We start from the raw sequence: 27039 nt of genomic DNA, 5'->3' as shown, positions 1-27039 counted from the left end.
TCAAAGGCCATGCTGACCTACGCGGATGAATATACCAATCAGCTGTTTGTCCCTCGATGATTTTTCTAAAAAAATCCTTTCAAGTGCACTTTAATTTGAAAAATATGTACTTTCAGCCTTTCATAAAGACAATAACCAAATTTTAAGGAACATATGCGTGATATAGAGCGTAAGAGACATGATTCTTTGCATCACATAAATGCCCAATTTCGTCAATAATGAATCTCAGATATACGAACCACAACGCCAATCGTCAAAAATAAATTATATATATGAGAAATATAAAGAAGGATAGAGGTAGTATGGGGGAATTAGTGAGAACTAGTTTGGTGGACGGAGGGTGGGGTGGCGCGGCCCCAGCTGGCTAGGGGTCGGAAGGAGTGTTTTCATGAAGAGCTGAGCCAGCCCGAGCAACTCTCCTCTTCGTTTCGGGCAAAATTAATGTCACAATACTAGTAAGTTGATTTTTATGAGGAGCGGCGTTGTGTTTAGTGTTTACCTCTTTGATTTAGCGCTGCTAGGGGTATTAATTATGTTGCTGGATGGTGTATGAAGAAGCAAAACAAAGCGCAGGTCTTGCTTATGTACGACAATGGCAGCTCGGCTCCGTAGCGGAAGACAGGAGGAAGCCTTGTATTTGCGTCTTTTATATCGATTTCATGGCATTCCTTGCAGCTTGGCGTTTGCCGCTACGATCAACAATGCTCTCGTCTGCACGGTGGCTGAAGCTGAGGAAAGACTGCCTCAGTGTTTTTTGGGAGCGTAATCTAAAATAGAAGTGAGGAGGCGGTGGAGGTCCGTGCATGGAGTCATGTCAGTGTGTGTCTTATCTTATATTGCCACTTGGGGCCTTCCTACTCTACCAACGTCTGCTCTTGGGTATTTTTTGCCGCTATTTAGCAATATGCTGTAATGGATCAACAAACAATCTTTGAGGATATTTTTATAATTGACAATAATTGGCCATATATTCAATTTTGGTTTTCCAAGTATCACTGTGGTAAACTTGTAGTTTTATCTCGTTAGGTGCTGGTAAAACTGGCCATTGGTTTGTTGGATTATATATAATAATAGTGGGGCATTCACACTTGTTATGGTGTTCAAATTTTTCATTTTCAATGTCTCCCTGGCTTGGTGCTGCCTTTTGATAATTACTTGCTTATTTTCATTAGTGTAACTTTTTTTTACATTGTTAGTCAACAATGCTGCTAGGATTTTCAGACCTAACCAAAAACACTATAAATGTGTCAGGAATTGTATGAGTGTATTAAAGGCTAATAAGTATATAAAGGGGGTCTTGTAGTACAGTTAACACTATCACATGCCCGGTGAGGCACCCAAATCGCACTAAGGTAGGCCGAGCATTCCCAGTGAGCACACATTCCAACGTTAAATTTTCACTCGCAATGTTTATACTTTATTAAGACTGCAAAATTTAATGAATGTTTGCATCATCACCCACTCTGCTTGTTTTGGTTTTATACTGCATAATGCGTCATTAGGACACAAAAGTGTTAATTAATTTGTTCTCGACACCATTTGGGATTGATTTCCAAGTGAGACAGAAATGGTTGGGCATGTTTTCTTTCTACCTTTCTTTCGCTTTTGTTCACGTGTTGGTAAATAGGTACCCGGGAATTGGATAACTTCTGGGGTTGCATCCTGGGGAGGGTCGATAGTTTGACCTTGGGGGTGGTGGGGACCTAGATTCAAGCTTAGTTTTCATGTACACAGGCTTCCTGTCCCTAACAAAATGTATTATATAATTGGTATTGAGGCAGAATATCGGTTGACGTCGGTGAAACGTTATGGTGTAAAACAGATACTTAGTGTATTGTATACTATTAATTTTTCCTAATGTTTATTGGGTTGCTAGAAAATGTTTCATTTTTTCTTTGCCAGATAAATTGTAATTGTGGTGAACATTACCCTTGTTAATTTAATGTGGGATAGTTCCGTATTTGTTGTAATAGTTATTTAAATTTGTTTGCAATTCATCTGCACATTGTAGAGCTCTTTTGTATCTATAAAAATGCATTGTTTGAAATGGTGAATGGATGAGAATGCAGTATATGCACATAATAGTGAATGGATGAGAATATACAGTACAGTATATACACAATAGTGAATGGATGAAAATATACAGTATATACTTTGTGAATGGATGAGAATATATAGTATGTATACATAATAGTGAATGGATGAAAATATACATTATATATAGTACACACACATGCTTTAATATTTGCATTTTTGATAAAAGTAATTAATACTGTTTTATTGGAAAAGAAAAAATTTGTGAAATAAAATTGGTTGAAGCAATGCTCTTCGAACATCATTTCCGAAGTTTTTCGGAATAAAAAAAAGTTGTTTCGCAAGTTAGAATTGATCCGAAGTGTAGACATTTTATACACTAGACATTAGTGTATAAAATGACACTAGAGTAGATGCTGTACATGCAAATTCTATGAAGGAAATAAATAAATGTCTGGAGATTTGGGGCTTGCCATATCCAGACATCCTAATGTTTTGTCTTGAGATCTTATCTTGATTTCGGGGCTTAGCGTCCCCGCTGCCCGGCCCTCGACCAGGCCTCCTTTTGGAGGCCCACACCCATAGTGTGTTTGTTACACACCCCCAGGAAGCAGCCTGTAGCAGCTGTCTGACTCCCATGTACCTTTTGACTGCTAGGTAACAGGGGCATCGGGGTGAAAGAAACATCCAATCATCCCACAAGGGTATAGAGAAGTGAGGAGTGAGATGGTGCACAGAATGGGAGGGTTATAAATAAATAAATAAATAATAAATGTTTATTTAGGTAAGGTGCATACAAGAAATTTTTACAAAGATTGGTTGACTTATAGGTAGAGCTAGTACATACAATGCCTAAAGCCACTATTACGCAAAGCGTTTCGGGCATTCGGTTCTGTTGCTACATCTACACTGGAGCTTTGAATAAGTAAAACTAGCAGAGGGAGCCGGGTACGAGTAAGAGTACTGTATATACCGTACATGTACATAAGTATATACATGTTTTATTCACCATAACTGTAAAACTGAGCTGGTATGGTGTCCAAACAACATAGTGGCCATGACAAAATTGCATGACAACACACACAAAGCAGCCAGCAAATGACTGTCTCTGTCACCAAAATGACTCCTCCCAACATACTCCTTTTGCTATAAACACCACACTCACGCACGCGCGATATATACAAGTTTCTACATTTGTGTTCACCATAGTGAACCACTAAGCTTGTATGGTGAGTGCATACAATAACAGGTGGCCACACACTTTTGTAAACAAAGAGTGGTAGAGACAGTTGGAACAAGTGAGAAGATGGAGACCAAAACAGTAAGTTATTTCAAAGCGTTTTGACAGTGCTGGGGAGACAGGACACCACGAGCATAGCTCTCATCCTGTACCTACACTTGGTTAACTACACTTAGCATCTGCTGACGGCATAATTACCTATCTCCCTCAGCATTACGTATCCCACCATACTATGCACAGCACTAATTTATCACATCAATCCTGCTATCAGAATCCTGGTCTCTTTTTTATCAGTCAGGTCTTCTGTAATACTATCATCGCTAAATACATAATACCAGTTACTGTACATATTTTTGACAATTTTAGGCAATGCTGTGGGCACAAGCTGAACAGCAGTGCTGTTAGCTCATGCTGCAGGCGCCAGCCATGGTGGCTCGCTCAGTACTTGGGCTTTCAAACCCAAGAATGTTGCCCACGATTTAAAAAAAGTATGTTTACAAGAACCATGAGGAAGCTGTGAACCCTGTGTAGCTGCGGGACTTTTAAATCTTGCATGGTACTCCAACACATCAATAGCTGTGGTGCACAATTCTGCGATAGTTACTAACCACAGCTATTGATGTGTTGTGCAGTTTAAGGGTTAAAGTAACATGTCACAGTTCACCAACAAGAGCCCCCACCAGAAGCACTAGACCTGTGGTGTAGTGTGGAAAAAGTGGTAGTTTTTGCACTGGTAGAGGTATGGGGTATTGCACAGCTAGTTTTCGCCTATAACAGTGGCCGGCTCTGTTCCTCCTGGGTACATTGTCCTCTTGTGGGGGTTTTCTTTTTGTTTCTGCTTGGTGGGGTGTCTGTGTTCCTTTCCCTAGTTATATTAGGGTTAGATCTTCTGTTTTCGGTGGTACCCCCTGCTTGGCTTCCTATGTGTGGACATGTCCCGAGGGTTTAGCTTTTGCAGTTTGTTTGGTAGCTTTGGGCGCTGGTTAGCAGTAGCCCTGCCTGGGCTTACCCTTGGAGTTACCAGTCTAAGGGCCCTGGGAAACCCCGTGGGGTGCACGGGGTCCGATGGATGGAACCCCTGGGTCCCCTCTCACCTTGTGCGAGTTTGAGGGTTACTCTGTTCCCTTGTCTCAGGGCAGCGCTCATAGTTTTTTGCCTCAGTCATGCTGCCTGGTGGGTCGGTGACACCTTTGACTGTAGTCCTGCGAGCTTTGTTGTGACTCAATTCACCCAATCTACTGATGACATTATTCAGGTACAGGTGGCTCAGGCATTGCATGGTAGGTATAGCTTGCTTCCCCAGATTCCCCAAGGCTGCCTCACTTTGCTTATAGTGACCCAGACTTGAGGGTGTTGGTCGCTTCGGCCTTGGTTCAGTCCACACCCCTCCTCGTTCTTCCCCTGCTGTGGTTCATTGTCCTCCCTCCCTGCTTCCGGCTCCTAAGCGTCTGAGGGCTTTGGGGTCGGGCCAGGGTTTAGAGGTTTCTGAGACTAGGGCAATTTCGTTGTCCCTTCCGGGGTGGCAATGGAAGCATTCAAGTCAGTTCCTCCAGTTGTAGCATCTTTATAGGACTCGTTGGCCCTCTTCCGTACTACTTGTCATCTTTCAATACTATTATCTAATTATTTTGTAATCACATCTCTCCATACTGTCTTGATATTACTAATACCCTGTAATTGTTGAATAAACCTTGTAGGCACCCTCCCTGAAAGATGGGTGGTGCAGCTCGGAACTCATGCGTCCTGAGCATGGGTCGTGGGTGATCATTTTGTTTATGTACGGTGTAAATGTGTTGTTCTGCAACCTTTATCACAGGTAATACGCCACACTCGCTAATCTTGTATCTCCAGTCATGGCTCCCTTGATACTTGGGGAGTTCTGGATTTTATATATGAAGTAAAAACAGTTCTTTTCTCTGCATAAGGGTGTGGGGTGACTTGGAGTGATGCCGCCCCCACCTCTACACTATAACAAATCTTCTACTGTACACGCAACTCCAGACATAATCCACTAGCCATGCTCCCAGAATATTACGCGGCTAAGCTGTGTCGTGACGCTAAAGTGCCTACACTACGGGAGAGATTATACGCTCTGGCATCTCCGTCAGCCAGGCTCTGGTTCTCGATTTTTGGATGTGTTGGGTATTGTTTGTAGTGTTGATTGGCCAATTTGAGTGCATCTTAACGTGACCTTGTTTTGTAAGTATTGTATATATTCTTCGTTTCACTGTGGGGGTACAGCCCCGAATTTCGGTAACTTTTGATTTAATCCTTCAGCGACTGAATCCTTTCTTGACTCTGGGTGCTCCTTCATTGACTCATTCAATGCTATCTGGACATTCGTTCATTGACCGTCGTTCAGTGCCTGGCTGCACCCTTATATATACACTAGCAGTACCCGGCCACAGCAACCTTGCCCTGTCTCCCAGTCCTCCCCAGCATTCCCTCCTCCACTGTCTTCTCATCCTCCCCACCATTCCTTACTCTCCCGTCCCCTTGATCTCCCAACCATTCCCCACTCCCCAGTCGTCGTCCCCTCGTCCTACCCACCATCTTCTCCTCCCCACCATCTCCTCCTCCCACATACCTTGAGGTTACCTTGAGGTGCTTCCAGGGCTCAGCCTCTGCGGCCTGGTTGTCGACCAGGCCTTCTGGTTGCTGGACTGATCAACCAGGCTGTTGGACACGGCTGCTCGCAGCCTGACGTATGAATCACAGCCTGGTTGATCAGGTATCCTTTGGAGGTGCTTATCCAGTTCTCTCTTGAAAACTGCGAGGGGTCAGCCAGTTATGCCCCTTCTGTGTAGTAGAAGCATCCACCCCACCATCCCCCATTCCCCCTTTTCCCATGTCCGCCCCACCATTCTCTATTCCCCTGTCCCTTCGTCCTCATTATCCCAACCCCTCTGTCCCCTCGTCCTCCCCACCATTACCCCCTTCCCTGTCCCCTCGTCCTCCCCACCATTACCCCCTTCCCTGTCCCCTCGTCCTCCCCCACCATCCCCCACTCCCGTCCCCTCGTCCTCCCCCACCATCCCCCACTCCCGTCCCCTCGTCCTCCCCCACCATCCCCCACTCCCGTCCTCTCGTCTTCCCCCACCATCCCCCACTCCCGTCCCCTCATCCTCCCCATCATTCCACCCTCCCCCTCACCTTCCCCCACGCGCCTGTCCCCTTGTCCTCCTCACCATTATCCGTTCTTCTGTTCGCACCATCCCCAACTCCCCGGTCTCCTCGTTCTCCCCCACATTACCCCCTCCCCTGTCCACTCGTCCTCCCCACCATCCCCCACTCCTGTACCCTCGCACTCCCCACCATTCCCCCCACTCCCTCGTCTGATGCATTCCCAAATGATCTGATGTTCCCATCAGAAAATTGGGAACATTAAATGACCTGATATTCCAATCGATGAAAAAATTGGAAAAAGTTAAAAAACGAAATGAAAAATAAACAAACTATTTTCACGAAATGAACGGTATGATAAACACAGCTCAATTTCAATGCAATGTCACACAAAATAATTAAATCAAATTGAAAATAAATAGAAATCTATGAAAATTCAATTTGTCAATGCAATCTGAAGCCTTGAAATGGAATCGTAACATATTTAGTATAGCGTGTGTTGCTCTTACGTGCACCAGATGGCGCTGTTTCTTAAAAAAAGTGTTTCTTCTTGTAATAGGTGTAGCATCTATACTTATAATTACGAAATGAACAGTATGGTAAACAGCTCAATTCCAAGGCAATGTCACAAAAATAATTAAATCAAAATTATAATAAATCGAAATCTATGAAAATTGAATTTATCAATGCAATCGGAAACATTGAAATGGAATAGTAACGTGTACAGTATAATGTGTTGCATGATTTTTACTCGTCACAGTCGTGACAGCTATATAGTAGGTATATAAAAACATACACGTATTCGAATGGAACGTTGTGTCAAAATTTCAAAGCAATTGGTGAAGAACTTTCGGAGATTACAGCATGTGATGCTCTTACGTCCAACAGATGGCGCTGTTTAAAAAAAAAAAAAAAAAAAAAAAAAAAAATTCCATCACAGGTGTTAGACATGTATATACAGTAGTAGGTATATAAAAATGTGCCTATTCAAATGCAACGTTGTGTAAAAATTTCAAAGCAATCAGTAAAGTGGTTTTGAAGATTTCCCTCATAAAAAAGTTAAAAAAAAAAAAAAGAGCATGTTTTTTCCCGTCAGACGTGACATCTATATAGTATGCATATAAAAACCCGCTCAGATGCGAATGGAACATTGTATGAAAATTTCAAAGCAATCGGTGAAGAACTTTCAGATTAGCGATTTTGAACAAACGAACATTTACATTATTATTTACAGTACAGTATATAGAGTGGAGACTGTATATAGTTGATCGTGTACATTGTTACCAATTGCTACCTAGGTCTTATTAGTTCATCATATTGATTATACATTCTTTGTAAATACCCAAGTGTAGTAACAGGATGAGAGCTACGCTCGTGGTGTCCCGTTTTCCCAACACTCTGTCGTATAACGTTTTGAGATTACTGACGGTTTTGGCCTCCACCACCACCTCACCTAACTTGTTCCAACCATCTACCACTGCTTACAAAAGTAAATTTTCTTAAATTTCTCCTGCAGCTTTGTTTCATTAGTTTAAATCTATGACCTCTTGTTCTTGAAGTTCCGGGTCTCTGGAATTCTTCCCTATCGATTTTATCGATTCCTATTGCTATTTTGTACGTAGTGATCATGTCGCCTCTTTTTCTTCTATCTAGTTTTTGCATATTTAATGCCTCTAACCTCTCCTCGTAGCTTTTGTCCTTCAGTTCTGGGAGCCACTTAGTGGCATGCCTTTGCATCTTTTCCAGCTTGTTGATGTGCTTCTTAAGATATGGGCACCATGCAACCGCTGTATATTCCAGCTTTGGTCTAACAATAGTCGTGAACAATTTCTTTAGTATTTCTCCATCTATGTATTTAAAAGCAATTCTGAAGTGTAGCATAGGCTCCTCGCACAATGTTCTTAATGTGGTCCTCGGGTGACAGTTTTGTCTAGAACCACCCCTAGATCCCTTTTTGTCAGAATTCTTTAAAGATTTCACATAATTTATAGGTTGTGTGGGGGTCTATGTTCTCCAATTCCACATTCCATTACATGGCATTTATTCACATTAAATTCCATTTGCCAAGTGGTGCTTCTTATCCTGAGGTTATCTTGATGATTTCGGGGCTTTTAGTGTCTCCGCGGCCCGGTCCTCGACCAGGCCTCCAACCCCAGGAAGCAGCCTGTGACAGCTGACTAACACCAAGGTACCTATTTTACTGCTAGGTAACAGGGGCATAGGGTGAAAGAAACTCTGCCCATTGTTTCTCACCAGCGCCTGGGATTGAACCCAGGACCACAGGATCACAAGTCCTGCGTGCTGTCCGCTCGGCTGACTGGCTCCCTCTCCATGTACTTACTTTGTCCAGGTCGTCTTGAAGGGTATAGCAACCATCTAAGTTTATCTTCTCTATTTTCTTAGCGTCATCAGCAAACTTGTTCATATTCTGTATTCCATCTGGCAGATCATTTATGTAGACATTGAACATTAATGGTGCAAAGACTTGGTTTCAGGCGCTGCTTGCTCGGTGTCCACACCCAGGGGTTTTCCCACGGCTCTGCCTCTTTCAAATGCTCAGTCCGGTCCGTGACGGGGCTGGTTCGGTATTCTCCTTAAGTCTTCAAGTCTGGTAATTTTGACTAATCTCTCACCTGTTTGATGATCAAACAGGTGAGAGATTCAAACAGATCTAATCTGTTTGATGATCAGGTGGCTTTGTTGGTGTCCCACCTGCCTGCTTCGTCTCGGCGGCAGTATGGGGTTTTCTGGCAGTCCTTTTTCTTTATCTCTTCGTAGGTAATCTGCGATTTTTGTTGATGTAGTCTTGTCCTTCTCTCGTGGTAGTTGAGGACTGTCATCTTGCCACATACTGTTGCCTTGTCTCGTGCAGCACTGGAGGAGTCGCTACGGATTGCGTTTGGTTTTGATGTTCCTTCTGCACCGTTTCGTGAGCTGTCTCGGGCGTTGTTCACCTCCGGCCTGCTCATGCTCAGCCTGAGCTACCCTTGTTTTGGACAGGGGTGTTTCCCCCCCCCCCCGTTTATTGTGGCCTCTTTGGTTCAGGTTTGTTTATCGGTGGTTTCTGCTTTTTTGGATTCTGGTGAATGGTTTGTTCATTTGCAGCCGTCTGTTCTTTTCTGGCGAAGTATGAGACTGTTGCTTTCCGAAGGGGTCCTTGGGTTGTTGATGCATGGTTGGTCAGGCCGGGGGAGTGCATCATGTGTTGTCTGGTGCCCTCTGCCGTTATTTGCGCGCCACGGCTTCTGTGTCTGGGGACGTGCTTTGGGTTGATCCGGTTTCCCTTCTTCCCTGTTGTAGGGTTCGGGTGTCTCAGGTCGTCCGCAGGGTTATTCAGTCTATCCCCATGCTCATGACGTTCATAAGTTTGCTGCGCTTGCTGCCGTCTTCGGTAACATCTCCTGGGCTGACATTCGGGCATAGGGTTTTTGGCGGTCGAACAGGGTCCTTGCTGCACGCTACCTCGTGAATGTTCCTGGGCCTAGTCGAGCCTGTGTCGCTTTGGGTCGGCGGTTGCAGCCTGTTGTCTAGACTTAAAGTTGAGGTGCGATCACCGACCGCTTCCCAGGTATGCAAGTCCCTCTAGTTTTTGTCTTTGGTGGTGTAGCTCTGGGAACCCAAAGGGGCTCCCATAAAAAAACCAGCGTTGAATGTAATGAAACGCCATTTTCTGGGCGAATCCTGGAGGCTCCCCAGCAACCCTCCCTCCCAACCGGCGTTTTTTCATGTTTTTGATATCCAGCCTCAGAACTGCAGGGTGGATCGCCGGCGTGGAGGTCTGGGGCTCCCCCTTTCCCCTCCCAGGGAGCGGGAGCAGCGCAGATATGCGGCGTGGCTCGTATGACATCATGATCGTTTGGTAGTATTCATTTGCGGAGTTCTGTCCACTAGTCTCTCTCTTTTTAGTCGTTTTAACCAGAATAGGGGTTTGTTTTGAGGTGCTTACCTTTCTGGGTGCCTGTCCCAGTCGATGGCAGATATAAAATGCTTCCGATTCCATGTGCATTTCTATAGGCCATTGCTCCTCGTGCCTCTCTGTGGGGGGGGGGGGGCAGGTTCTGGCTCTTGGTCCCCGGTAGGCCTAGAACTCCATTCACATTGACTAATGCCAAAGTCTAATGATATACATATCAGCCTGGAAAATGGCGTTCCATTACATTCAACGCTGGTTTTTTCTTAGACAAAATATTTTTGATTTAGTGGGAAAAAAATTGTTGTTGTACACTAACAAACCTATCAAATCCTCATTAAAATATTCTTTGGGCTAGTTAGAGGCTTAGGGCCCCTGCAGGAATATCCCTGCCAAAAAAAAAAAAAAAAAACTAATACTAATAATCTAATGTTCATGTTTTAGATTCAGCTATTTGGAACAAAATGTTCCAAGCAGCAGTTGGCTATGGTGATCCCGTCATATTTACCTAGCACAGGAGGCGTGCCTAGTTCACGATTCCTAAAAATTGAATGGGTATAAATTTCATATTTGGTGTTGCAGACATAAAGTATGCCCTGCCATTCTCATATGCTTAAACAGTAAAGTGTTTGCTTAGGGTAGTAAACACTTAAATTGGTGGTAGTTTATTGTATTAGCCTTTGAATTTAATGACAGTTGTGGGGTTGTATCCTGGGGAGGGTCGGTAAAAAGTGACTTTGGGTGGGGAAGATTTTTGATAAAAGCCTATTTTGTGTGTAATTACCCAAGTGTAATTACCTAAGTATTCACCTAGTTGTGTGCTTGCAGGGGTGGAGCTCTGGTTCTTTTGGGCTGCCTCAACTGTCAAATCAAATTTTTGTTTCACCCAACACACCCACCTAAGTGGGGTTGTGTGTAATTACCCAAGCATAATTATCTAAGTATAATTACAGGATGAGGGCTATGCTCGTGGTGTCCCAGCTTCCCAGTACTCTTTGTCGTATAACGCTTTGAAACTGTTTTGGCCTCCACCACCACCTCGCGTTGCTTGTTCCACCCATCTACCACCGTTTGCAAAAGAAAACTAACTTTTTTGCCACCTTTGTTTCCTTAGCTTGAATATGTGCCCTCTTGTTCGTGATGTTGCTGGTTTCTGGAACGCCTCTGTCAATTAGGTAGAGGCCTGTTAGAAGTTTTTGTGTGGTGATCATATCACCTCTTTCTTCTATCTTCTAGTTTTGGCATGTTTAATATCTGTAGTCTTTCTTAGCAATTCTTGTTTTTCAGTTCCAACGTCATTTTGTAGCGTGCAGCTGCACCTTTTCCAGTTTTCTTTTTGTGCATCTTGAGATTTGGGCACCATACAACTGCTGCATATTCCAATTTTGGTCTTACAAAAGTCATGAACAGTTTTAGTATTTCACCATCAATTTGGTATAATTAAAAGCAAGTCGGAAGTTGGAAACAAAGCATATGCTCCTCTCACAATGTTCTTTGTGGTCCTCAGGTGATAGTTTTCTATCTAGAAACACGCCTAATCTTTTTCTTTATCAGAATTCTTTAAAGATTTCTTACATAATTTATAGGTTGTGGTCTATTTTCTCCAATTCCACATTCCATCACATGGCATTTATTCATTGAATTCCACTTGCCACTTTACACTCCAAGCACTTATTTTATCTAGGTTGATTTGAAGGGCATTACAGTTGTCTGTGCCTTGTATCTTCCCCAGTATCTTAGCATCATCTGCAAACATATTTAAATAATTCTGTATTCTCTCTGGTAGATCGTTTATGTAGACAATGAATGTTACTAGTGCAAGAAATGAACCCTGTAGTACTCCGCTAGTAACACTCCTCCAGTCAGATACATTCTCTGATTACTGCCCTCATCTGTCTGTCAGCTATAAGTTTTTCATCTATGTCAGAAGTCTCCCTGTCACTCCTCCAGCATGTTCGTGTCCAGAACAGCCTCTAGTGTGGTACTGTCAAAAAAAACTTTTTTAGGTAAAGATATACTCTCAACCCAACCACCTCTTTCCTATGTCTTGAGTTATCTCGCGTTATCTTGAGATGATTTCAGGGCTTTAGTGTCCCCGCGCCTGGTCCTCGACCAGGCCTCAACCCCCAGGAAGCAGCCCGTGATGGCTGACTAACTCCCAGGTACCTATTTACTGCTAGGTAACAGGACATCAGGGTAAAAGAAACTGCCCATTGATTTCTTGCCGGCGCCCGGGATCGAACCCGGGACCACAGGATCATGTGTCCAGTGTTCTGTCTGCTCAGTGTCATCTCTGGCTCTATCATCACAATGATAGACCAGGAGGCCTGGTCGACGACCGGGCCGCAGGGATGCTGAGCCCCGGAAGCACCCCAAGGTAACCTATCATAAAAACTAAGTATCTGTAGATTTGTTACACAGGATCTCCATGTTTGAAAACAATACTGTTCGTCCATTATGTCATTACTCTAGGCATTCAATCCATTTGGCTTTAACTATTGTTTCTAGTGTTTTGACTACCATGCTTGTTAATGATAGTGGTCTATAATTTAGAGGTTTCTCTCGATTACCATTTTTATAGATTGGTACTATGTTTGCCTTTTTCCCATATATCTGCTAAGATTCCTGTGTGCAAGAATGTCTGGAATATTAATTGGAGTGGAAGTCTCAGCTCAGTTGCACATTCCCGCAACATTGTGTGTGTAATTTGAAGGATTGAATTTGAATCAACCTGGAGGGGCCTCGTAACCTGGTGGATAGCGCGCAGGACTCGTAATTCTGTGGCGCGGGTTCGATTCCCGCACGAGGCAGAAACAAATGGGCAAAGTTTCTTTCACCCTGAATGCCCCTGTTACCTAGCAGTAAATAGGTACCTGGGAGTTAGTCAGCTGTCACGTGCTGCTTCCTGGGGGTGGAGGCCTGGTCGAGGACCGGGCCGCGGGGCACTAAAGCCCCGAAATCATCTCAAGATAACCTCAAGAATTACCTAAGTGTAGTTACAGGATGAGAGCAAGTTGTGTGGCATCTGTCACTTCGGCACAACTCCGAAAAAGTGCCCTTTCATAGTCTCTTAAAATTGGCATGATTTTCTGGTCCATAGACTGAAGTAAGTGGTGTTGGGAGGAAGGAACTTTACTTTAACAAAACTAAATACCTCCATCAATGAATCCTCCAAGCCTGGAGCATTAGCAGGAGCATTGTTGAGGAGAAGTGGGGCATTGAGTGGCAAACTGTTCTCCTGCAGATATTTTTTGATGGCAAGGCACACCACCTCATTCATCCACTTGGTAAAAAATTGCCTAGTCACCCATGCCTTAGCATGGTTGGGAGCCGGTCGGCCGAGCGGACAGCACGCGGGACTTGTGATCCTGTGGTCCTGGGTTCGATCCCAGGCGCCGGCGAGAAATAATGGGCAGAGTTTCTTTCACCCTATGCCCCTGTTACCTAGCAGTAAAATAGGTACCTGGGTGTTAGTCAGCTGTCACGGGCTGCTTCCTGGGGGTGGAGGCCTGGTCGAAGACCGGGCCGCGGGGACACTAAAAAAGCCCCGAAATCATCTCAAGATAACCTCAAGATATAGCATTAGCCCCCACATTACACATTTTGTTTTTCTGCACATAATATTTTTTGAAAACCCTTGGATTTGCGGAATGATACACAAGCAAGGGTTTAATTTTCAAATCGCCACTCGCATTACCACACGGCACAAGAGTAAACAGATCTTTCATAGGCTTGTCTGGTTAATGACTTCTCCTTGGTAATGTATGTTTTCTTCGGCAATCTTTTCCAGAATAGCCCTGACTTGTCACAATTAAACACTTGTTGTGGTAGGTATGCCTCACTCTGCACAAAATCTTTAAATTCGCCAATAAATCTTTCACCCGCTGGTTTGTCTGAGCTGGCACCTTTCCCATGCCTCACGACACTATGAATGCCACTTTTTCTAAATTTCTCAAACCATCCCCTGCTCGCCTTACTCTTTCGCTTCTGCATCACTCGTTCCAGGGGTTTTCTTTAAGATCTTCATGCAATTTTCTTGTCTTTTCACAAATGATGGCCTCTGAAATGCTATCACCTGCTAATTCCTTGTTGTGAATCCAAATTAATAACAACTGTTCAACATCCTCGAGAGTTTGTGTTCTATGTTTCCTGATTATTGATACATCTTTTGTCACTTTAACACTCATAATGTCATTTTTCCTAGCAAGTATGGTGGATATCACTGACCGAGATTTGTTGTACTGCCTAGCTAGTTCAACAACCCGCACACCATCTTCATATTTACGAATGATCTCGTTTTTGCTCTATGGTCATCCTTACATGGGTTTTCATATGTTGGAACCTTGCCACTTACTTTCTTGGGACCTATGGCGTGATATATAATAATGTTTTATGTTCAAAAAGCAAAAAATCACCACAAAAATGGAATTTCTTATAGGCGTGATCGTCACTAAGTGGGCAGCTCTAGTAAACCGAGGCAGGTTGGCCTGCGTGATCGGGAACCACGCGCTCAGTCGACCCAAACGTGTACCAACAAAAATTGTTAGTCGACAACATTATCGTAAGTCGAGTCACATTTTTCGATCAAATTTACATTGCAACTCGAAATTATCGTAAGTCGGGGCAATCGTAAGTTGAGGTGCCACTGTATGTGAAGGTTGTAGGTCACTGTGTGTTGAAATGAAATAGAAAAAATAACCCTCCAAAAATGAAATATATAGGGATAATTACAGTACAGTATAATTATAATGATTTGGGGAATACATTTAGGGTATACTTTATACTTGTGACAAAACCCTAAACTGGTCCCTAATCATCAAAACAACCTAAAGAGACAATGAAAATAGTTTGAAATCTGTGAAAGTCATGCCCCCCCCTCAACCCCCCTCCCCCCTCCCCCCCTCCCCCCCCCTCCCCCCCAAAAAAAAAGGTTCAAAGTTTTGCGAGTTGGCCAATATATTTGTTGACCAATTTTATTAAATTTTCACCTAGTTTGTGACTGGTATGCACTCTCCAGGATGTGAAGGTTACAATAATATCAGATAATAAGCAAAAAGAAAAAACAAGGTTAAAAAAACAAAAAAAATGGATTGATAAAAGTAACGTATTAACATTGGGCAATGTATTTGATATACGTACAACAAAATAGAGCATAACATATTTACTTATTATTAATGTTATGTACTACTCAGCAATGCTATAAAGGCACCAGCAGCATATACACATTGTGGATTATTATTATTATTATTATTATTATTTATTATTATTATTATTATTTTTTGTGCGTCGGACAGGTTGCATCTCTATTACTGCATTATCCATGAGTTCCAGTTAACGGGAGCTGTTCACCTTATCAACAAAACGTTCGTTTTTAAAAAAAATTGTCTAATCAACTTCTAAAAATATATTTTTTTTTTGATAAGTTGCACGACACGGAAGCCAATAAATTGGAGATTTAACATTTAAGTAATTTTTACACAATTTGAATATTTTTCGCTTCCCTGCCCCTTTTGCTGAGCAGTTTAAGGGTTAATTCCTGGCATCCAGGGTGAGCCGGTCAGCCGAGCGGACAGCACGCTGGACTTGTGATCCTGTGGTCATGGGTTCAATCCCAGGTGCCGGCGAGAAACAATAGGCAGAGTTTCTTTCACCCTATGCCCCTGTTACCTAGCAGTAAAATAGGTACCTGGGTGTTAGTCAGCTGTCACTGGCTGCTTCCTGGGGGTGGAGGCCTGGTCGAGGACCGGGCCGCGGGGACACTAAAAAGCCCCAAAATCATCTCAAGATAACCTCAAGATAAGATCCATAGTAAATTTATAATTCTTAGGCAGTATTCTTGTTTTGACATCTTGTGACCTAGCCAATAGTAGAGCTACAGTACTTTATATTGAATATTCATTGATTTGTCATAGCCCCTATGTATACATCAACAAGAAGTTGCTCATTTCATAATTGACTCCTAAATACAGTTCTAGTGCACAAATAAGCTCTACATTTAATAATATTTCACAAACTTCATACATAAATTGCTTTGTTAACTTTCCCTATTTACTATGCACATTATAAATACAGTATAATTTTGAGCCTTTTCCTCAGGTGTTGTTGGCATGATTGGGTTCGAGACCAGTGCCTATGGCGGAGCGCGGTGAGGGGACCGCAGGGGGGTCACACTCACGAGCCACCACCAGTGGGGCCCACACTGCGGCAACCAGGAACAGGTATGCTTTTTAATACTGTTTAAGGTGTTACCTAAATTTTAAAATCAACAGTTAACACCATCTTAACAAAACTATGGAGAATTTAATTATTGATTTTATTTCAGTTTATTAAAGAATATTTTGCATATATCGAAGCAATTCTGTGCATGAATGTGTGTAGTTACCCAAGTGTAGTTACTGGACGAGAGCTACTCATCTAGTAACTTGTCTTGTCCTCCCAGCACACTTGTCATTTGACTCTTGTTTCATATGATGAAACTACTGATGGTTTTTGCATCCACCACCACCTCACTCAACTTGCTCAAACTGTCTACCACACCATTTGAAAATGTGAACTTTCTTGAAAAGTGTTCTTTGGCAGCTTCGTTTCCTTTCCTTGAATCTGACTTTGTTCTTGAAGTTCCACATTTCAATAATTCTTTGTCAATTTTGTTGATTTGTTACTGTTTTGTATGTAGATATTGTATCCTTTTCTGTGGAGAGCCCCCATCGGCTCCCCGGAGTTATACCCGGCTGATGTGTGTACAGTATATTAGACCGTGGCAAGTCAATCGAATGAGTTCTAAACCTACCAGGGACCAGAGCCAGAACCTGGCCCCCTCAAGACAGGCACGAGGAGGAATGGCTTAAAGACACCCCCCCCCATGTAATTGGAAGCAATCTTTGTCTGCCATCTGCCAGGTCAGGCACCCAGAAAGGTAGGAATTTAAAAAATTACTGCTGGTCAAAAATTGCAAAACGAAAGCTGAACTAGCAAACAGAACTCCCCCAATGAAAAACAAGGAAACAAACATGACGTCACCACAACCGCCACCCATCAGTCTGTGCAACCCCCCACCTTCCCGGGAGGGGGATGGGGGAGTCCCCAGACCGCCAGGCCGGCAACACTCCTCATATCAAGAGGCTGTTGTGTTGGTGACGGTCGATCGTTCTGGCTCCACTCTTTGCACAGTGCTGCATTGCGGTGGTGTTGCTCTGTTTTGGTGGTGTATGAGCCAGAAGTAACACAAGAGTACTGGGGCTGCATGCACCTAGGGCTACCTTCCCAAGGTGCCCCGTAAGTACAGTGGGGCCTTGACTTACGATGGTAACAAGTTCCCAGAGATGGATCATAAGTCAAAACATTGTAGGTCGAAGTGATTTTTCTCGTAAGAAATAAAGGGAATTGAATTAATCCGTTCCCTCACCCTCCAAAATATTAACTTACAAATACATTTTATATTGAATACAATTTTTTTTTCTAATTACAGTACAGTACATATGTTTATCTTGCCTTTATTGAGAACTCTTGATGGCGTATGGAAGATGAAGAGGGGGGAGGTGGTGGTGTTACTGTTTGGAAGGGAAGTCCCCTTCCATTATCACATCAGGCAGTGATGATTTCTCTGGGGGTACTCTCTCTCCTTCGTTTTGCCTGCATACCACTAGGACCTGGCTGTGGTTCACTGCTTGTTTCTCACTACAAATCTTTCCATGAAGATTTGTGTTTTTCCTTCGTTTTAACATTTGTCTGTAGTGGTGCATCAGTGTCATTGAATAGGTTAAGGCAACGGTCTACTGCAGCTTGATTTGGGGAGTCGTTTCAGCAAAGGTTTGCAGTTCTTCACATGCTGTACACATTTTAATTGTTGAGAAAGGGACATTCTGTACTGGCACATCTTCCCCTGAAGAAATTTCCTCAGCTGTCTCTTCTTGCTGCTCCTTTTGAAGGGCTTGGAGTTCTTCGGTGGTCAGTTCTTCCACCAACTCCTCCACATCAGCACCATCCAACTCCAAGCCCAATTGCAGGCCCAGAGAAACAATTTCCTCAACAAGAGGCACTTCAGGTTCAGGCTCAAACCCCTCAGTGTGTCTCTGCAACAAATTCAGGCCACAATTTTCTCTAGCCAGAGATCATGGTTCTTAGTTACTTCTTGCCAGGCTTTGTCTAAGTTTTAAAGCGCTACAAATGTTAAAATGGTTTTTCCAGAACTCTTTGAGGGTGAGGTTTGTGGTATCCGTCACTTCGACGCCTCTCCGGAAAAGTGCCCTTTTATATAAATTTTTAAAATTGGCAATGATTTTCTGGTCCATAGGCTGAAGTAGTGGTGGTGTTGGGAGGAAGAAACTTTATTGACACAAAACTAAACTCCATCAATGAATCTTCCAACCTGGAGGATTGGCAGGAGCATTGTCGAGGAGAAGCAGGACCTGAGTGGCAAACTGTTCTCCTGCAAATATTTTTTGATGGCAGGGCACACCACCCCATTCACCCACTCCGTAAAAAATTGCCTAGTCACACCCAAGCCTTAGTATTAACCTTCCACATCACACAGTGTTTCTGCACATTATATTTTTTGAAAACCCTTGGATTTTCGGAATGATACACAAGCAAGGGTTTTGATTGGGGAGTGCTTGTTCGGCTTTCGGTTTGCAATTTTTGACCAGTACAGTAGTAGTTTTTTAAATTCCTACCTTTCAGGGTGCCTAACCTGGTAGATGGCAAAGACAGCTTCCAGTTACAAGGGGGGGTGTTTAAGCCATTGCTCCTCGTGCCTTTCTTGAGGGGGGCCAGGTTCTGGCTCTGGTCCCTGGTACTTAGAACTTAGAACTCCTTTGATTGACTGTTGTCAGTCTAATATATAACATCAGCCCGGTATAGCTCCAGGGAGCCTCCAGGTCTCGCCCAGAAAATGGAGTTTCATTACAAAAGAGCTGGTCGGTCGAGCGGACAGCACGCTGGACTTGCAATCCTGTGGTCCCGGGTTCGATCCGGGGCGCCGGCGAGAAACGATGGGCAGAGTTTCTTTCACCCTATGCACGCCCCTGTTACCTAGCAGTAAAATAGGTACCTGGGTGTTAGTCATGTCACGGGCTGCTTCCTGGTTGTGGAGGCCTGGTCGAGGACCGGGCTGCGGGGACACTAAAGCCCCGAAATCATCTCAAGATAACCTCAAGATACATTCAACGCTGTTTTTTTCTTGTGTCCTTTAGCTTTGGTATAATATATATTTAAAACCATTTTTGCTGATCTCGTAGCCTGTTTTTCCATTTCCTTTTTTTTTCACGATCTGTTTTTTTTTTTTTTTTTTTTTTGTAGAGAAATTCTGAAGCTTAAAAAGTGCAGTGCAGTCTCCTAGTACAATGTTGTGTACTCGCCTAATTGTGATTGCGGGGGTTGAGATTTGGTTCTTTGGTCCTGCCTCTCGACTGTCGATTAAGTGGTGTACGGATTCCCAAGCCAATTGGGTTCTATCAAATCTACATTTGAAACTGTGTATGGAGTCTGCCTCCACCACATCACTGCCTAATGCATTCCATTTGTTAACTACTGACACTGAAAAAATTTCTAATGTGTCTGTGGCTCATTTGGGTACTAAGTTTCCACCTGTGTCCTCTTGTTTGTGTTCCTCCCATGCTAAATAGTTTTTGTCCACCCTGTCAATTCCTCTAAGAATTTTGTAGGTGTGATCATGTCTCCTTTTACTCGTGTCTCCCAGGGATGTTAGGTTTAGCTCCCGTAGCATTTCCTCGCAGCTCACGCCTCTGGGTTCTGGGACTAGCCTGATGGCATACCTCTGAAACTTCTCTAACATTCTTGTGTTTATTTAGGTATGGATTTCAGGCTGAAGCTTCTTACTCCAGGTTTGGTCTGACATAAGTGATATACAAAGTCCTGAATGACTCCTTACAAAAGTTTCTAAAGGCAGTTATTATGTTGGCCAATCTACCATATGCCGCTGATGTCCTTTTGATGTGGGGTTCTGGGGACAGGTTCGGTGTGATATCAATTCCCAGATCTTTCTCTATTTGACTTGCAGGATTTGTCCAGGTTGTCCTGTAGTCTGTCTATCTTCATCTGTCTTGATTCTTCTCATAATTTTTGCATCAGCAAACATTGCGAGGAATGAGAGTCTAACCTCTGGAAAATCATTTACAAATACTGTATCGGAAACAGGATAGGTAAAAGTACAGAACCCTGTGGGGGACTCCACTGGTGACATCTCGCCACTCTGATGTCTCCTTCCCTCACAGTTTCTTGCTGTTTCCTGTTGCTTAGATACTCCCTTATCAACTGGAGCACCTTACCTTTTATGCCAGCCTGTTTCTCCTACTTTGGTAACAGCCTCTTATGAGGTACTGTGTCAAAGGCTTTCTGTCAAAGAAAATGCAGTCTGCCCACCCTTCTATCTTGCCTAATTTTTGTTGCCTGGTCACAGAATTGTATTAATCCTGTGAGGTGCGATTTTCCATCCCTGAACCCATGCTGGTGGTGTTACAAAACTCTCCCCAGATGTTCTGAGCCATTTCCTCACGATCTTGTCCATCTTTCATGTGGCATCTATTCACAATAAATTCCTTTTGCCATCAATTTTTCATCCATGTCAGCAGTCCTCACTGTCTAGTATGTTACTTTCCAAAACCTCTTACAGTATATGGGACTATTTCAAAAGCATTTTTAAAAGGCTGTTTATTTTTAATAGCTTTAACCTCTTAACTGTGCGGCCTCCAAATATGACAATCCCCCCCAGTGCGCAAGAAATAAAATCTCTGGAAAAATTCTTTTCTGTTTTGAAAGTGTCAAAAACCCTTTCCTGAATGTGGGTATAGTAACAGACGGACGAAATTGTAGGTACTTTGGCTGCTATGGGGTCTGTAAGTTCGTGCGTGACGTCATTATTCCCTGGTCGCCCGTGGCGTATGCCCCCCCGGGGCCGGTAGGGCGCCTGGGGCAGGATGCACGAGTTGCCGCGAATATATTTTTGTTCATTTTCTGTGCAGTTCCAAATACATTTTATGTACTTTTACGTGTCAATCCTATGTATAATGAACATGTACACTATATTATGACAGTAGAACATCTGTACTATCCAAAGAAACTGTGTTATGTGCATGACACGTGTTCACACATCCGGCACATATTTCCATTGTATCATGCTAATTTATGTATATATAGTCTCTCTACACACTATACACTATCACACACTATTTACATTCACCATCAACACATTCAGAACTCCGCGAGTGTCAGCTGCCACACCCTCACTCCTCCAACATCCAGTGTCTCCCTCACTCCTCCAACATCTTACTCGCCAACATTGCTCCTCCCACTATACTGTTATTGTTTGAATTTACCCATTATTTACACATGTTATGTATACCTATCTACATGTTTTATTCACCAGAACTATGCAAGTAAGCCGGTATTGTGTTCAAACTTTACAGTGGCCACCATACACTGCATGAGAAATCACACAGCAGCCAGCAGATGACGCTATAATTATGTCGCTTCCCTCACCAAAATAGCTCCTCCCAATATACTCTTGTTGCTGTTACTACACTATATACACACATTGTATATACCCATGTACAAATGTGTTCACCATAGCAAATCACTAAGCTAATATGATGAGCAAAACAAGAGTGGCTGCCACATAGTGAGGCTACCTCGATTCTCTCCCTCACCACAATTCCTCCTCCCACAATACTACGCACAGTGCTTATTATCACCACAATCCTGATGTTTTCACAATACTGGTCACAAAATCCTGTAAATACATAATTGACCACCAGTATTTTGTAAAGGAACCTAAGAAGTCATTTGAAGATTCCTAGATGGACGAAATAATGCTGTGGTGCTGTGGCTAGTGCTGTGAACATCGTGAACAGCATTGACTCACTCATATTTAAACATTGTACACAGTCATTATCACACTCAGGACACACGCACTCGGGAATGTGGACCACGATTTTTTTAAAGATGGCGTCTGTTTACAAGAGCCCCGAGGAAGCTGATGTGAACCCCATGTAGCTGCGGGAGTTTTGAATGAAACGTGAAAAAACCTGAAGGGGCGTTTTGCAGTTATGAGGTTAACCTTATTTTTATATACTGTACTTGTTTTGCTCCCCTATCTTTGGGCAAATGCCTCTTCCCCCATATCCCAATTTGTTGGGTATTGAATGTTTTTTTTTTTTTTATCAGCAGAAATCAGCTGGTTGGGTCAGTAGTGGAGGGGTTGGAGAGTTTCGGGAGTCCCTTACCCTTACGCAAGCGAAAGATTGGTATCACAGAGGTGGTGCATACCAAAAGGAGAAACAGTGACGGGCCACAGGAGCCTGCTGGAGGTTTCAGTAGCATCACGTCCAATACCACAGGTGCTACTGGCACCACAAGCAAGAGGCAGAGGATTAGCAGCAACAGCAGCAACAGTGACGCACGTTACGCAGTAAGTTTATTGAGCTGCATTCTATGGATTTTTCTTGGGTTGTATTAGTAAAATGTTTTTCTTGAAGGGAAGTCTTTTCATTGGCAGTTTGAAAGGCGGGATTTGCATTATTGATACTTAAATATATTTATTTAATGCTTAAATATATTTATAAAAAATGTACTTTCTTTTCCTTGGGTTTTCTTGTAAAAATTGTGTGTAGATTTGTTGTTTAAACAAATAATCATTGGTACAAAGTGGAAATGTCTCCCTGCAATAGAAATTCTTTTGCAATACAAAGTTGATTGACCCACTGTAAGATTGTCAGAACATTATAGTATATATTAAAGGGTTTGTTTTTACTTATTGATATTGTAGTACAGTGATCAGTGTAGTTGGTTCCAAACCCAAATGTCTCAGGTTAGATTCCTGCATGGTAGTACAGATTTATTTTAATTTTGACAGGGACAGGCATTCAGTATGTGTGTAATTACCCAAGTGTAATTACCTAAGTGTAGTTACAGGATGAGAGCTACGTACGTGGTGTCCCGTCTACCCAGCACTATTTGTCATATAACGCTTTGAAATTACCGAGGATTTTGGCCTCCATCACCTTCTCACCTAACTTGTTCCAACCGTCTACCACTGTTTACAAAAGTGAATTTTCTTGTATTTCTCCGGCAGCTTTGTTTTGTTAGTTTAAATCTGACCTCTTGTTCTTGAAGTTACGGGTCTCGGGAATTCTTCCCTATCACTTTTATCGATTCCTGTTACTATTTTGTACGTAATGATCATATCGCCTCTTTTTCTTCTATCTTCTAGTTTTTGCATATTTAATGCCTCTAACCTCTCCTCGTAGCTCATGCATGTCCTTCAGTTCTGGGAGCCACTTAGTGGCATGTCTTTGCATCTTTTCCAGTTTGTTGATGTGCTTCTTAAGATATGGGCACCATACAACCGCTGCATATTCCAGCTTTGGTCTAACAAAGGTCGTGAACAATTTCTTTAGTATTTCTCCATCCATGTATTTAAAAGCAATTCTGAAGTTAGAAAGTGTGGCATAGGCTCCTCGCACAGTGTTCTTAATGTGGTCCTCAGGTGAGTTTTCTATCTAGAACCACCCCAGATCCCTTTCTTTGTCAGAATTCTTTAAAGATTTCTCACATAAATTATAGGTTGTGTGGGGTCTATGTTCTCCTATTCCACAACATGGCATTTATTCACATTAAATTCCATTTGCCAAGTGGTGCTCCATATACTTTTGTCCAGGTGTTCTTGAAGGGCATGACAATCATCTAGGTTTCTTATCTTCCCTATTATCTTAGCATCATCAGCAAACATGTTCATATAATTCTGTATTCCATCTGGTAGACCGTTCGTGTGGGGGTTTTCTTTTTTGCTTTCACCGACTGCAATGCGTACGTCGCCAATGTACATGTGGCAGACGCTTCACAAAGCTGTCAGAATTAGCAGAATAGAAAATACGAGAGCAACCGTACAGGACCTGGGAGCAAGGTCGAGTTAGTCCTTGAGGGTCTCTTCTCAGACTAGCCTCACCTGGTCCTGCTCCACGTTGTTCGTTGGAATCTCCTCAATGATTTAACACTTTAAGGGACTCCTAGGGTCCTCATCACATTTATAGATTAGTGAATATAGGCAACTCGGTGTTGAAGACACTTAGAGCTGAAGGCTTGAGTAATATTGGCAGTATTCAGAAGTGATTCAACGGGAACACTGCATAAAGCTTAACAGTAGTTTATTTACTAACTTAACCACTAATACACAGGGTGCTTGATTTACTTTAGATTGGCGTCAGCAATGCTATGGTTATATTAGCGAGACTCTTGACGTCTGGCTAAATGACTCGTATCCACTCGTGGAGAAACGCCTAACTTAACACAGTTGACAGCCAATCACTAACACGGCAACCTAACTGCCGGTATGCAAAGGGATCACAAGAGTTCCAACCGGATACTCGGTAATGATGATATGCAATAAACACAAATACACTGTCAATGGGACAGGCAATAACATGCACAATAATAATGTCACACAATAACTAAATGTGTGGTGTATGTGAAACTCACATTCACAGACTAGTGAAATGCAGTGATACCACACAGATAAACATGCATTCACCGTCGATTCACTTATGACCTGTGACAGGTATGAGAAGGTGAGAACTGTGGTTGATCCCTCAGATCAACACACACAATAAAACAATGACAAGATCTTGTACTTACAGATAGGGTACCATTCCTTACTCACTCACTCACTCAGGCACATTTATACAAGCACTCATAGGTGGCCTGACAGCTGGTTTCGCTCGTAGACATGGAGGGTACTTGCAGTAGGGCGTGCTGTATGCTTGACACACGCGCACACACTGGCACTGGCGGCGAATAAGGTGGTGACGTCACGTAGTAGTGAGGGCGGCGGCGGCGGGCGCCTCGAGGTACTGAGGTACTGGGGTACACGCTCGGGACGAGTGGTGGCTGGCGACGGCTGTGGTACCATGCAGGTACACTTGTGGTAAAGTCACACACAGGTTACTTAGGCGGCGGCACTGCCTTAGTTCACTCTAAGTCACTCACAACGATCTTTGTCACCAGGGGTTACCTGATACCAGTCTGTTTTGCTCTGGAGATTTGTCACTTTAGTCTTCTGAATAATATATTCACACTCGTGATTCTGGGCGAGTGTAGTATATTTTCCAGACGCTGAGTTAACTTGGTGAGGAATAGTGTTCTTCTATCTATTGGCCGTTAGATAGAACAGGACACGTCCTCTATGCAAGAGATCCCTCACAAGAATGGTTTTGCAAGGGCTGCCGGGCATCTCGTGGCACCCAGCACAAAAGTATTACAATTTGACCAATAGCATTGCAGCAAATGGGCGGGAACCAATCATATTAGCTCGTTCGATGAGCAGTAGCAGGAGTGACGTCAATGAGCACGTCACGACCACGTCATAGCTGTTATTCACCATCGCGCCGGTTGACCCCAGAGGTCAGACGGTCTGGCGTCTACCCTCTGTCTCTCACGCGGGCAACAGCACATATACTCACTGACCCTTTGGTGGCAAGTATGCTCAATTCCCTGTATCTACTTCCTGCCTGGACATACGGCGGCCTCCGTATTATAAAAGTGTTCCTGGTTAAGTGGGCATTCTGGAGATACCCAACATTCCAGTCAGCTGTGGGAGAATCTTGAGACACTCACAGTTTGTAAACAATGAACATTACCGGTGCAAGAACTGAACTCTGTTGTACTCCTTGTGGCATTTCTCCAGTTCCTCTCAGAACCCATGATGAAACTCCATCTGGACCAACTGCTTTGTTCTTACTTCGCTCCTTGAGCATTTTTCCACTTCGTCTCTAGACACCTCTATGTGCTCTGTTGTTCTCTGGAATTCTTATTGTCTGGTTCCCTGAAGATTTCATTTTGTACAAACACACTTTGGAACTTTTCGTTTAATGTTTCACATATTTCCTTTTCATTTTCCTTGAATCTCTTACTGTACCCATTTTAAACCTATGAATATTATCTTTTACCTGCAATTTGTTGTTTATGAATTTATAGAATAGACCTGGTTCTGTTTTACATTTGTCTGCAATCCCTTTTTCAAAATGTCTCTCTGCCTCTCTCCTCACTGCCGTTTAGTCGTTTCTTGCATCTTTGTATCGCTGGTATGTTTGGGGGTTTGGCCTCTTCCTATATTGATTCCATTTTTGTGTCTTGGTCTCTGGCCCTCTCGCAATTTTATCGAATCAATCCTGTTTCCTAGTTCTGCATCTCTGCTTTGGTATAAATTTTTTTTGTGCCTTTATCATATATTTCACAAAACTTTACATACATCTTATTTACTTTGTCCTAACAGCAAGTCTTTCCAGTCAAATTCCTTAAAGAAATGTCAGTTCCCCATAATGACATGACCTCTCCTGAAATCAGGCTTTTCAACGGCTTCAACCTCATTTTCTTCCAGATTATAATGCATTGCATACTTTATTCCCAATAAGACATGGTCACTTTTACCCAAGGGAAGGAGTACTGAATGTCAAATATCTCTTCCTTTCCTGGTAAATATCAAATCCAGCATGGAGGGAACATCCCCTTCCCTCATCCTCGTAGCGTGTTTAACATGTTGAAACATGATTCGTAAATCTAATCTTGGAAACAATCTAAAATTCCAAAAATCCTCTGTTCTAGCTTCATGTGCCTCCCAGTCTATGGATTTCAAGTTGAAGTCGCCGACTACCAACCGTCGTGATCTATCTTTATCAGCTTTCATTATAATTTCTCATTGTTATAAGACCCCTCTCATTTATTA

The 27039-nt window shown here is 43.0% G+C and overlaps 1 protein-coding gene across 17 annotated transcripts in view; it reads left to right on the top strand.

Annotated features, from left to right (window-relative positions):
• Positions 1-334: 334 nt before the first annotated feature.
• LOC123757974 (E3 ubiquitin-protein ligase TRIP12) overlaps positions 335-27039 on the top strand; it is a 188053-nt gene continuing 161348 nt past the window's right edge. For 11 of the 17 annotated variants that reach the window (XM_069338835.1, XM_069338833.1, XM_069338832.1 and 8 more), the window contains exons 1-3: positions 335-455; positions 16404-16525; positions 22488-22731. In XM_069338835.1, the coding sequence (XP_069194936.1) occupies positions 16440-16525; positions 22488-22731 (330 nt within the window). In that variant the 5' untranslated portion in view covers positions 335-455; positions 16404-16439. Of the gene's footprint in view, positions 456-14745; positions 14869-16403; positions 16526-22487; positions 22732-27039 lie in introns of all 17 variants that reach the window. The other 6 variants (XM_069338831.1, XM_069338828.1, XM_045742013.2 and 3 more) reach the window with 3 other exon arrangements.

This window comes from Procambarus clarkii, chromosome 40, assembly GCF_040958095.1.
Source record: "Procambarus clarkii isolate CNS0578487 chromosome 40, FALCON_Pclarkii_2.0, whole genome shotgun sequence".
In the NCBI taxonomy this organism is placed as follows: Eukaryota; Metazoa; Arthropoda; class Malacostraca; order Decapoda; family Cambaridae; genus Procambarus; species Procambarus clarkii.
This window is presented reverse-complemented; position numbering and strand designations above follow the sequence as displayed.